The sequence below is a fragment of the Oncorhynchus keta genome, chromosome 18 (assembly GCF_023373465.1).
Source record: "Oncorhynchus keta strain PuntledgeMale-10-30-2019 chromosome 18, Oket_V2, whole genome shotgun sequence".
Classification (NCBI taxonomy): Eukaryota; Metazoa; Chordata; class Actinopteri; order Salmoniformes; family Salmonidae; genus Oncorhynchus; species Oncorhynchus keta.
Genome location: NC_068438.1, coordinates 55,283,303 through 55,296,063, shown reverse-complemented (window position 1 = coordinate 55,296,063; position 12,761 = coordinate 55,283,303). Strand labels below are relative to the sequence as shown.

The 12,761-nt window shown below is 46.9% G+C and overlaps 1 protein-coding gene and 2 long non-coding RNA genes across 8 annotated transcripts in view; 2 read left to right on the top strand and 1 right to left on the bottom strand.

The window, feature by feature from the left end:
* LOC127908916 (uncharacterized) overlaps positions 1-12,761 on the bottom strand; it is a 149,382-nt gene that overhangs the window by 123,304 nt on the left and 13,317 nt on the right. The gene's annotated exons all lie outside the window — the stretch shown is intronic.
* The window catches only part of LOC118382746 (transcriptional coactivator YAP1-like), a 122,868-nt gene continuing 111,598 nt past the window's right edge, over positions 1,492-12,761 (top strand). The window contains exons 1-2 of the mRNA XM_052468725.1: positions 1,492-2,174; positions 4,108-4,337. Of these exons, the coding sequence (XP_052324685.1) occupies positions 1,974-2,174; positions 4,108-4,337 (431 nt within the window). The 5' untranslated portion in view covers positions 1,492-1,973. The remainder of the gene's footprint in view (positions 2,175-4,107; positions 4,338-12,761) is intronic.
* On the top strand, positions 4,344-5,727 carry LOC127908914 (uncharacterized). Of its 6 annotated transcripts, none has more exons than XR_008069037.1 (4): positions 4,344-4,698; positions 4,731-4,922; positions 5,019-5,050; positions 5,147-5,727. It is a non-coding gene; the product is annotated as an uncharacterized LOC127908914 (long non-coding RNA). The 6 variants fall into 6 exon arrangements; XR_008069035.1 differs by lacking the exon at positions 5,019-5,050 and adding an exon at positions 4,955-5,018 and having other exon boundaries at positions 5,083-5,727; XR_008069036.1 differs by having other exon boundaries at positions 4,344-4,570; positions 4,635-4,698; positions 4,731-5,727.

Sequence of the window (12,761 nt, the reverse complement as noted above, 5' to 3'; positions counted from 1 at the left end):
TGTACAGGGTTGGAGCTGTGATGGCAGGGTACAGGGGTTTACTATGTACAGGGTTGGAGCTGTGATGCAGTGAAAATCTTAGGCTTCAACATGCAGGACTCAGTCAAAAATAAATAAATAAATATAATGAAACTGGTAATAAACCCCCCAGTATATAGTTTATCATGACTGTAGTGGTGATGAATACATGCCTTTTGAGGTGAACGCAGACTAAATACTGTTGAGTGCAATCGAATGTTAGCAATGCGTTGTTGTTCTGTCACACAACACAATGCCACAGATGTCTCAAGTTTTGAGGGAGCGTGCATTTGGCATGCTGAATGCAGGAATGTCCACCAGAGCTGTTGTCTCAGGTTTTGAGGGAGCGTGCATTTGGCATGCTGACTGCAGGAATGTCCACCAGAGCTGTTGCTCTCTACCGTAAACAGCGTTTTAGAGAATTTGCTAGTACACCCAACCGGCCTCACAAACACAGACCATGTGTATGGTGGCGTGTGGGCGAGCGGTTTACTCATGTCAACGTTGTGAACAGAGTGCCCCATAGTGGCGGTGGGGTTATGGTATAGGCAGGCATAAGCTACGGACAACGAACACAGTCGCATTTTATTGATGGTAATTGTAATGCACAGAGAGTAACGTGATGAGATCCTGAGGCCCGTTGTCGTGCCTTTCATTCACCACCATCACCTCCTGTTTCAGCATGATAATATACGGCCCCATGTCCAAGGATCTGTACACAATTACTGGAAGCTGAAAATGTCCCAGTTCATCCATGGCCTGCATCCTCACCAGACATGTCACCCATTGAGCATGTTTGGGATGCTCCGGATCGACGTGTACCACAGAGTGTTCCAGTTCCCGCCAATATCCAGCAACTTCTCACAGCCATTGAAGAGGAGTGGGACGACATTCCACAGGCCACAATCAACAGCCTGATCAACTCTATGCGAAGGAGATGAGGCTCCTGAGTTGCGCAGCGGTCTAAGGCGCTGCATCTCAGTGTAAGAGGTGTCACTACAGGCCCTGGTTCAAATCCAGGCGGTGACTGGGAGTCCCATAGGATGTGGCCGAGGTTGTCATTGTAAATAAGAACGTGTCACTGTATGAGGTGGCCACAACAGATACGGAGGACTTTTCTGATCCACAACCTTTTTGACTAACAGTATTTCCAGTCATGTGAAATCGATAGATTAGGTCCTAATTTATTTATTTATTTATTTATTTCAATTGACCGATTTCCTTTAGATGAACTGTAACTCAGTAACATATTTGAAATTGTTGCATGGTTGCCGTGTATATTTTTATTCAGTATAATTAAAATAACTTTTCCCACACCAAAGCACTTGAAGTTTGTCTAAAATATGAAGCTGTTTTAATGTAATATTGCGGTCGAGGAAGTTCTCTCCGTGTCTTTAAAGGAACTTGTCGTTCCAGATAACGCGGCCAGGCTCCGCCCGGTCTGAGGCTCGGATCACATGAGTCAGAGTTTAGACCCAAGTCAGACTCAACTTTACAACACTGACACGGCTGGGATTTGCAATGTGCGCTGTCACTCGTTTTTTATGGAAAAACCTGAAAAACGTTCGAGGGTAAATCTGTGCAGTAATTTGATTTTAGTAAAAAGTTAAAGGTTCAACTTTTTCTTTGTGTTTCTTTTTTTTTTTGTGTGTAAAAGTTACAGATACAGTTGAGTAGATATGCGCGTTGTTATATTTTACAGTGTGTTCTCCCGAAACATCAGAAAGAAGTGTACAGTTGGTGGTGACTGCGATAGCTAACCCTGCTGCTGGGAGAACAGAACTTCAGCAAATTTACTTTTGAACTCACTTTGATTTAACTTTCGATGATCGAGGTTTCGAGTTTCGCTCTCCGAAAAACGTGATTTTTTTGGGGTCTCTTTGGGTTGAGTCTTTTTAAACATATATTTTTTCTCGGGTAAATAGTTTTTTTGGATATTTTTTGTTGGAATAAACATGGATCCGAGCCAACACAACCCCCCGGCCGGTCACCAGATAATCCACGTCCGTGGAGACTCCGAGACGGACCTGGAGGCCCTTTTCAACGCTGTTATGAACCCGAAAAATACCATCGTCCCCCCCTCCGTCCCAATGAGGATGAGAAAGCTTCCAGATTCCTTCTTCAAACCGCCAGAGCCAAAGTCCCACTCCAGACAAGTAAGACGAGAGAGACCACCCTCACACACAGCCCAGATACAAAGCCCCCAGACACTTCACCAAACTATAAGAGAACAATCCGTGTGCATGTTACTAGTCGACTGTGTCCCAACACGTTCATTACATTACAAGGTATCTTCTGTTGTCGAAATCAACACGAATCAACTGAAGCAGCTTCACTTTTTTCAGGAGTTGTTGAATAACTTTTTGTGTTAGGCGTATTAACTAGTACTACCTACGTGCTATTACTATAGTTAATGTAAGTTATTCCAAACGTTTAAGGTACAGATATATCTTATGTAGGCTTGATATAATGCAGTTTATTGTATTTCCGAAAAGTATTATTTAATTAATACACCGAGATGAACATAATATTCGTTTTAAGATTGATATAAAGTTGTTAGGTTTGTAAATCGAGGAATGGACTGCAGCGTGAGGCCCTATGCTTGTAACAGGCCTGTTTAGTTAAACAATGCATGCCCTTTAATGTTAGTAAAAAGCTTAGGAAATCATGTGGTGGAATCACTCGTAGCCCATTTACACTTTTTAACCCTTTCGGTTTCTGATCTTTAATGAGTGAGTTGAGCCAACCGTGCGCATGCGCGGTTTGACGGTGGCATGGACGTGTCGGAGTATGCGCTTTCAGGACTTGTTGTCCCTGCTGCATCAGCCCTCTTGTCTTCTCCAGGCTTTATAAACCGAGCAGTGAGACGAGGCCTTCTTATTATCATAATGTTTGCTTCATTCAAGTTTAGGAACAGAAAGTTTGTTCTTATTGCATGGAACAACAACCAATGTATTTCTTTATTAAACTCAACTCGTTATAAAACTGGACTATAATTAATTCTATGAATTACTTTGAATAGTGCGGAACATGATTGAACAACATTTAGGTGTTTTTTATGAAAACTTTCCATCAGTAATCTGGGTGACTCATGCACAAGTTAGTGAATCACTTTCCTGACTCCCCTCTCCTACTCCTCCTCTTCTTCCCTGACTCCCCTCCTCCTCTTCCCTGACTCCCCTCCTACTCCTCCTCTTCCCTGACTCCCCTCCTACTCCTCCTCTTCCTTGACTCCCCTCTCCTACTCCTCCTCTTCTTCCCTGACTCCCCTCCTACTCCTCCTCTTCCCTGACTCCCCTCCTACTCCTCCTCTTCCCTGACTCCCTCTCCTACTCCTCCTCTTCCCTGACTCCCCTCTCCTACTCCTCCTCTTCTTCCCTGACTCCCCTCCTACTACTCCTCCTCTTCCCTGACTCCCTCCTACTCCTCCTCTTCCCCTGACTCCCCTCTCCTACTCCTCCTCTTCCCTGACTCCCCTCTCCTACTCCTCCTCTTCTCCCTCTCCTACTCCTCCTCTTCCCTACTCCTCTTCTTCCCCTGACTCCCCTCTCCTACTCCTCCTCTTCCCCTCTTCCCTGACTCCCCTCTCCTTCCTCCTCTTCCCTGACTCCCCTCTCCTACTCCTCCTCTTCTTCCCTGACTCCCCTCTCCTACTCCTCCTCTTCTTCCCTGACTCCCCTCTCCTAATCATCCTCTTCCCTGACTCCCCTCTCCTACTCCTCCTCTTCTTCCCTGACTTCCCTGACCCTCTCCTACTCCTCCTCTTCCCTGACTCCCCTCCTACTCCTCCTCTTCCCTGACTCCCCTCTCCTACTCCTCCTCTTCCCTGACTCCCCTCCTACTCCTCCTCTTCCCTGACTCCCCTCTCCTACTCCTCCTCTTCCCTGACTCCCCCTCCTCCTCCTCCCCTGACTCCCCTCCCTCTCCTCCTCTCCCTGACTCCCCTCCTACTCCTCATCTTCCCTGACTCCCCTCTCCTACTCCTCCTCTTCCCTGACTCCCCTCTCCTACTCCTCCTCTTCCCTGACTCCACTCTCCTACTCCTCCTCTCTCTCTCTCCTCCTCTCTCTTCCTCCTCTCTCCACCCAGACCAGCACAGACGCAGGTACAGCCGGTGCCATCGCCCCCCACCACGTGCGTGCCCACTCGTCCCCTGCCTCCCTACAGCTAGGGGCAGTGTCTCCCCTGTTGGGCATGGTCCCTGCTGGCGCTCCCCCATCGCACCTCCGACAGTCGTCTTATGAGATCCCAGAGGACATGCCCCTGCCCCCGGGCTGGGAGATGGCCAAGACCCCCTCTGGACAAAGATACTTCCTCAAGTAAGTTTAATAACAGAACCTTATGTATGTTAACTCTTTATGCCTTTTTAATAATGCTATTATTAAGATCCAATAACAGCCCTATGGGCCCTGATCAAAGGTAGTGCACTTTTGAAACATATGTGTCTGAGGCTCAGGTTACAGCTGGAACGTAGTGTCTGGGGATCAGGTTACAGCTGGAACATAGTGTCTGGGGATCAGGTTACAGCTGGAACGTAGTGTCTGGGGATCAGGTTACAGCTGGAACATAGTGTCTGGGGATCAGGTTACAGCTGGAACGTAGTGTCTGGGGATCAGGTTACAGCTGGAACGTAGTGTCTGGGGATCAGGTTACAGCTGGAACGTAGTGTCTGGGGATCAGGTTACAGCTGGAACATAGTGTCTGGGGATCAGGTTACAGCTGGAACGTAGTGTCTGGGGATCAGGTTACAGCTGGAACGTAGTGTCTGGGGATCAGGTTACAGCTGGAACGTAGTGTCTGGGGATCAGGTTACAGCTGGAACGTAGTGTCTGGGGATCAGGTTACAGCTGGAACGTAGTGTCTGGGGATCAGGTTACAGCTGGAACGTAGTGTCTGGGGATCAGGTTACAGCTGGAACATAGTGTCTGGGGATCAGGTTACAGCTGGAACGTAGTGTCTGGGGATCAGGTTACAGCTGGAACATAGTGTCTGGGGATCAGGTTACAGCTGGAACGTAGTGTCTGGGGATCAGGTTACAGCTGGAACGTAGTGTCTGGGGATCAGGTTACAGCTGGAACATAGTGTCTGGGGATCAGGTTACAGCTGGAACATAGTGTCTGGGGATCAGGTTACAGCTGGAACATAGTGTCTGGGGATCAGGTTACAGCTGGAACATAGTGTCTGGGGATCAGGTTACAGCTGGAACGTAGTGTCTGGGGATCAGGTTACAGCTGGAACATAGTGTCTGGGGATCAGGTTACAGCTGGAACGTAGTGTCTGGGGATCAGGTTACAGCTGGAACGTGATTTTATTTGTCACATACACATGGTTAGCAGATGTTAATGCGAGTGTAGCGAAATGCTTGTGCTTCTAGTTCCGACAATGCAGTAATAACCAACGAGTAATCTAACCTAACATTTCCACAACAACTACCTTATACATACAAGTGTAAAGGGATGAAGAATATGTACATAATGATATATGAATGAGTGATGGTACAGAACGGCATAAGCAAGATGCAGTAGATGGTATCGAGTACAGTATATACATATGAGATGAGTAATGTAGGGTATGTAAACATTATATTCAATGGCAGTGATACATTTATTACATAAAGATGGCAAGATGCAGTGGATGGTATAGAGTACAGTATATACATATGAGATGAGTAATGTAGGCTATGTAAACATTATATTAAATGGCATTGTTTAAAGTGACTAGTGATACATTTATTACATGTTTGGCAGCAGCCACTCAATCAAATCAAATCAAATGTTATTTGTCACATACACATGGTTAGCAGATGTTAATGCGAGTGTAGCAAAATGCTTGTGCTTCTAGTTTCCGACAATGCAGTAATAACCAACAAGTAATCTAACTAACTATTCCACAACTACTGTCTTATACACAGTGTAAGGGGATAAAGAATATGTACATAAATATATATGAATGAGTGATGGTACAGAGCAGCATAGGCAAGATACAGTAGATAGTATGGAGTACAGTATATGCATATGAGATGAGTAATGTAGGGTATGTAAACATTATATAAAGTGGCATTGTTTAAAGTGACTAGTGATACATTTATTACACCCAATTTTTCCATTATTAAAGTGGCTAGAGGTTTGAGTCAGTGTGTTGGCAGCAGCCACTCAATGTTAGTGGTGGCTGTTTAACAGTCTGATGGCCTTGAGATAGAAGCTGTTTTTCAGTCTCTCGGTCCCAGCTTTGATGCACCTGTACTGACCTCGCCTTCTGGATGATAGCGGGGTGAACAGGCAGTGGCGCGGGTGGTTGTTGTCCTTGATGATCTTTATGGCCTTCCTGTGACATCGGGTGGTGTAGGTGTCCTGGAGGGCAGGTAGTTTGCCCCGGTGATGTGTTGTGCAGACCTCACTACCCTCTGGAGAGCCTTACGGTTGTGGGCGGAGCAGTTGCCGTACCAGGCGGTGATACAGCCCAACAGGATGCTCTCGATTGTGCATCTGTAAAAGTTTGTGAGTGCTTTTGGTGACAAGCCAAATTTCTTCAGCCTCCTGAGGTTGAAGAGGCGCTGCTGCGCCTTCTTCACGATGCTGTCTGTGTGAGTGGACCAATTCAGTTTGTCTGTGATGTGTATGCCGAGGAACTTGAAACTTACTACACTCTCCACATCGACGTGGATAAGGGGGTGCTCCCTCTGCTGTTTCCTGAAGACCACAATCATCTCCTTTGTTTTGTTGACGTTGAGTGTGAGGTTATTTTCCTGACACCACACTCCGAGGGCCCTCACCTCCTCCCTGTAGGCCGTCTCGTCGTTGTTGGTAATCAAGCCTACCAATGTAGTGTCGTCCGCAAACTTGATGATTGAGTTGGAGGCGTGCATGGCCACGCAGTCGTGGGTGAACAGGGAGTACAGGAGAGGGCTCAGAACGCACCCTTGTGGGGCCCCAGTGTTGAGGATCAGCGGGGTGGAGATGTTGTTACCTACCCTCAACACCTGGGGGCGGCCCGTCAGGAAGTCCAGTACCCAGTTACACAGGGCGGGGTCGAGACCCAGGGTCTCGAGCTTGATTACGAGTTTGGAGGGTACTATGGTGTTGAATGCTGAGCTGTAGTCGATGAACAGCATTCTCACATAGGTTGACCCCCAGTCCCTCTAACACAACCACTATCCACTATATATAGCTAGTTGACCCCCTGTCCCTCTAGCGCAACCACTATCCACTATATATAGCCAGTTGACCTCCAGTCCCTCTAGTACAACCACTATCCACTATATATCACTAGTTGACCTCCAGTCCCTCCAGTAAAACCACTATATATCACTAGTTGACCCCAGTCCCTCTAGTATAACCACTATCCACTATATATCACTAGTTGACCCCAGTCCCTCTAGTAAAACCACTATATATCACTAGTTGACCTCCAGTCCCTCCAGTAAAACCACTATATATCACTAGTTGACCCCCAGTCCCTCCAGTAAAACCACTATATATCACTAGTTGACCCCAGTCCCTCTAGTATAACCACTATATATCACTAGTTGACCTCCAGTCCCTCCAGTAAAACCACTATATATCACTAGTTGACCCCCAGTCCCTCCAGTAAAACCACTATATATCACTAGTTGACCCCAGTCCCTCTAGTATAACCACTATATATCACTAGTTGACCCCAGTCCCTCCAGTAAAACCACTATATATCACTAGTTGACCCCCAGTCCCTCCAGTAAAACCACTATATATCACTAGTTGACCCCCAGTCCCTCCAGTAAAACCACTATATATCACTAGTTGACCCCAGTCCCTCTAGTATAACCACTATCCACTATATATCACTAGTTGACCCCAGTCCCTCTAGTATAACCACTATCCACTATATATAGCTAGTTGACCTCCAGTCCCTCTAGTATAACCACTATCCACTATATATAGCTAGTTGACCTCCAGTCCCTCTAGTAAAGCCACTATATATCACTAGTTGACCCCAGTCCCTCTGGTATAACCACTATCCACTATATATCACTAGTTGACCCCCTGTCCCTCTAGCGCAACCACTATCCACTATATATAGCCAGTTGACCTCCAGTCCCTCTAGTACAACCACTATCCACTATATATCACTAGTTGACCTCCAGTCCCTCCAGTAAAACCACTATATATCACTAGTTGACCCCAGTCCCTCTAGTATAACCACTATCCACTATATATAGCTAGTTGACCTCCAGTCCCTCTAGTACAATCACTATCCACTATATATCACTAGTTGACCCCAGTCCCTCCAGTAAAACCACTATATATCACTAGTTGACCCCAGTCCCTCCAGTAAAACCACTATATATCACTAGTTGACCCCCAGTCCCTCCAGTAAAACCACTATATATCACTAGTTGACCCCAGTCCCTCTAGTATAACCACTATATATCACTAGTTGACCTCCAGTCCCTCCAGTAAAACCACTATATATCACTAGTTGACCCCCAGTCCCTCCAGTAAAACCACTATATATCACTAGTTGACCCCAGTCCCTCTAGTATAACCACTATATATCACTAGTTGACCCCCAGTCCCTCCAGTAAAACCACTATATATCACTAGTTGACCCCCAGTCCCTCCTGTAAAACCACTATATATCACTAGTTGACCTCCAGTCCCTCCAGTAAAACCACTATATATCACTAGTTGACCTCCAGTCCCTCCAGTAAAACCACTATATATCACTAGTTGACCCCAGTCCCTCCAGTAAAACCACTATATATCACTAGTTGACCCCAGTCCCTCTAGTATAACCACTATCCACTATATATAGCTAGTTGACCTCCAGTCCCTCTAGTACAATCACTATCCACTATATATCACTAGTTGACCCCAGTCCCTCCAGTAAAACCACTATATATCACTAGTTGACCCCAGTCCCTCCAGTAAAACCACTATATATCACTCATCACTCATCATCCCCACTGCCTCTGATCTGGAGGACTCACTAAACAGAGAACATCCCTGGTCATCGCTACTGCCTCTGATCTGACAGACTCACTAAACAGAGAACATCCCTGGTCATCCCTACTGCCTCTGATCGGGAGGACTCACTAAACAGAGAACATCCCTGGTCATCGCTACTGCCTCTGATCTGACAGACTCACTAAACAGAGAACATCCCTGGTCATCCCTACTGCCTCTGATCGGGAGGACTCACTAAACAGAGAACATCCCTGGTCATCCCTACTGCCTCTGATGTGGAGGACTCACTAAACAGAGAACATCCCTGGTCATCCCTACTGCCTCTGATCTGGAGGACTCACTAAACAGAGAACATCCCTGGGGAGACTGAATGGTGATGTTGTAGCTTTACACCACTGGGGAGACTGAATGGTGATGTTGTGGCTTTACACCACTGGGGAGACTGAATGGTGATGTTGTAGCTTTACACCACTGGGGAGACTGAATGGTGATGTTGTAGCTTTACACCACTGGGGAGACTGAATGGTGATGTTGTAGCTTTACACCACTGGGGAGACTGAATGGTGATGTTGTAGCTTTACACCACTGGGGAGACTGAATGGTGATGTTGTGGCTTTACACCACTGTGGAGACTGAATGGTGATGTTGTAGCTTTACACCACTGGGGAGACTGAATGGTGATGTTGTAGCTTTACACCACTGGGGAGACTGAATGGTGATGTTGTAGCTTTACACCACTGGGGAGACTGAATGGTGATGTTGTAGCTTTACACCACTGGGGAGACTGAATGGTGATGTTGTAGCTTACACCACTGGGGAGACTGAATGGTGATGTTGTAGCTTTACACCACTGGGGAGACTGAATGGTGATGTTGTGGCTTTACACCACTGTGGAGACTGAATGGTGATGTTGTAGCTTTACACCACTGGGGAGACTGAATGGTGATGTTGTAGCTTTACACCACTGGGGAGACTGAATGGTGATGTTGTGGCTTTACACCACTGTGGAGACTGAATGGTGATGTTGTAGCATTACACCACTGCGGAGACTGAATGGTGATGTTGTAGCTTTACACCACTGGGGAGACTGAATGGTGATGTTGTAGCTTTACACCACTAGGGAGACTGAATGGTGATGTTGTGGCTTTACACCACTGGGGAGACTGAATGGTGATGTTGTAGCTTTACACCACTGGGGAGACTGAATGGTGATGTTGTGGCTTTACACCACTGGGGAGACTGAATGGTGATGTTGTGGCTTTACACCACTGGGGAGACTGAATGGTGATGTTGTAGCTTTACACCACTGGGGAGACTGAATGGTGATGTTGTGGCTTTACACCACTGTGGAGACTGAATGGTGATGTTGTAGCTTTACACCACTGTGGAGACTGAATGGTGATGTTGTAGCTTTACACCACTGGGGAGACTGAATGGTGATGTTGTAGCTTTACACCACTGGGAGACTGAATGGTGATGTTGTAGCTTTACACCACTGGGGAGACTGAATGGTGATGTTGTAGCTTTACACCACTGGGGAGACTGAATGGTGATGTTGTAGCTTTACACCACTGGGGAGACTGAATGGTGATGTTGTAGCTTTACACCACTGGGGAGACTGAATGGTGATGTTGTAGCTTTACACCACTGGGGAGACTGAATGGTGATGTTGTAGCTTTACACCACTGTGGAGACTGAATGGTGATGTTGTAGCTTTACACCACTGTGGAGACTGAATGGTGATGTTGTAGCTTTACACCACTGGGGAGACTGAATGGTGATGTTGTAGCTTTACACCACTGGGGAGACTGAATGGTGATGTTGTAGCTTTACACCACTGGGGAGACTGAATGGTGATGTTGTAGCTTTACACCACTGGGAAGACTGAATGGTGATGTTGTAGCTTTACACCACTGGGGAGACTGAATGGTGATGTTGTAGCTTTACACCACTGGGGAGACTGAATGGTGATGTTGTAGCTTTACACCACTGGGAGACTGAATGGTGATGTTGTGGCTTTACACCACTGGGGAGACTGAATGGTGATGTTGTAGCTTTACACCACTGGGGAGACTGAATGGTGATGTTGTGGCTTTACACCACTGGGGAGACTGAATGGTGATGTTGTGGCTTTACACCACTGGGGAGACTGAATGGTGATGTTGTAGCTTTACACCACTGGGGAGACTGAATGGTGATGTTGTGGCTTTACACCACTGGGGAGACTGAATGGTGATGTTGTAGCTTTACACCACTGTGGAGACTGAATGGTGATGTTGTGGCTTTACACCACTGGGGAGACTGAATGGTGATGTTTTAGCTTTACACCACTGTGGAGACTGAATGGTGATGTTGTGGCTTTACACCACTGGGGAGACTGAATGGTGATGTTTTAGCTTTACACCACTGTGGAGACTGAATGGTGATGTTTTAGCTTTACACCACTGGGGAGACTGAATGGTGATGTTGTAGCTTTACACCACTGTGGAGACTGAATGGTGATGTTGTAGCTTTACACCACTGTGGAGACTGAATGGTGATGTTGTAGCTTTACACCACTGTGGAGACTGAATGGTGATGTTGTGGCTTTACACCACTGGGGAGACTGAATGGTGATGTTGTAGCTTTACATCACTGTGGAGACTGAATGGTGATGTTGTAGCTTTACACCACTGGGGAGACTGAATGGTGATGTTGTGGCTTTTTGTGTTAGTTAACCCCAGCTATGTTTGCGGTCAACTCTCTCACAGGAAGCTACTGTGGTTGGTCAACTACTTCCATAATCTCAGTAGGAGCGTCTTGATTACTTCCTCTTTGTCCCTCATAGTCACGTTTGGCTTTTCTTCTTTTCTGAAAATAGAGAGAACCTGCAAAACTCTGGTAATTCACTCAGTTGACATCTTCAGAGTATGTTGATATTCTTCTCTTACATGTATTTTTTCAGTAATTACATCTTTTGTCTCAGTGCTATGTTACACAATGTTATGACATAACAGAGACTGAGGTTGTCGCCATGACACTTTTGGAGTACAGCGTTCCATGCTAGGCGTGTTTGTGACCGTGTTACGGAGCTAGGCACCCTGAAAGCATTCTGTATCGGCCGCACATCAAAGTTGAGAGACACTCGATCTGAAATGAAAAGAGACCTCCTCAGCAGAACTCCTATTTATAAACAGGGGTTGTCTGACCAACCCATGGTGGCAAGAAGAGAAGAGGGAGAGAGATGTAATAACAGAGTCAAAAAGAGAGAAAGTTGACATTTCAAGACCGCGGTCTTTTAGGATATGGTGTTTAAAACAGTTTAGTAGTCATCACATTGACTCATTCTGGATCTCCTTTTAGCCTGCAGGGCCACAAGTAGAGCCAGTTATCCAAGTGTGAACGTCCCCAGTGTGAAGGTCCCCAGTGTGAAGGTCCCCAGTGTGAACGTCCCCAGTGTGAAGGTCCCCCAGTGTGAAGGTCCCCCAGTGTGAAGGTCCCCCAGTGTGAAGGTCCCCAGTGTGAAGGTCCCCAGTGTGAAGGTCCCCCAGTGTGAAGGTCCCCCAGTGTGAAGGTCCCGCAGTGTGAAGGTCCCCAGTGTGAACGTCCCCAGTGTGAAGGTCCCCAGTGTGAAGGTCCCCAGTGTGAAGGTCCCCCAGTGTGAAGGTCCCCAGTGTGAAGGTCCCCAGTGTGAAGGTCCCCCAGTGTGAAGGTCCCCCAGTGTGAAGGTCCCCCAGTGTGAAGGTCCCCCAGTGTGAAGGTCCCCAGTGTGAAGGTCCCCCAGTGTGAAGGTCCCCCAGTGTGAAGGTCCCCCAGTGTGAA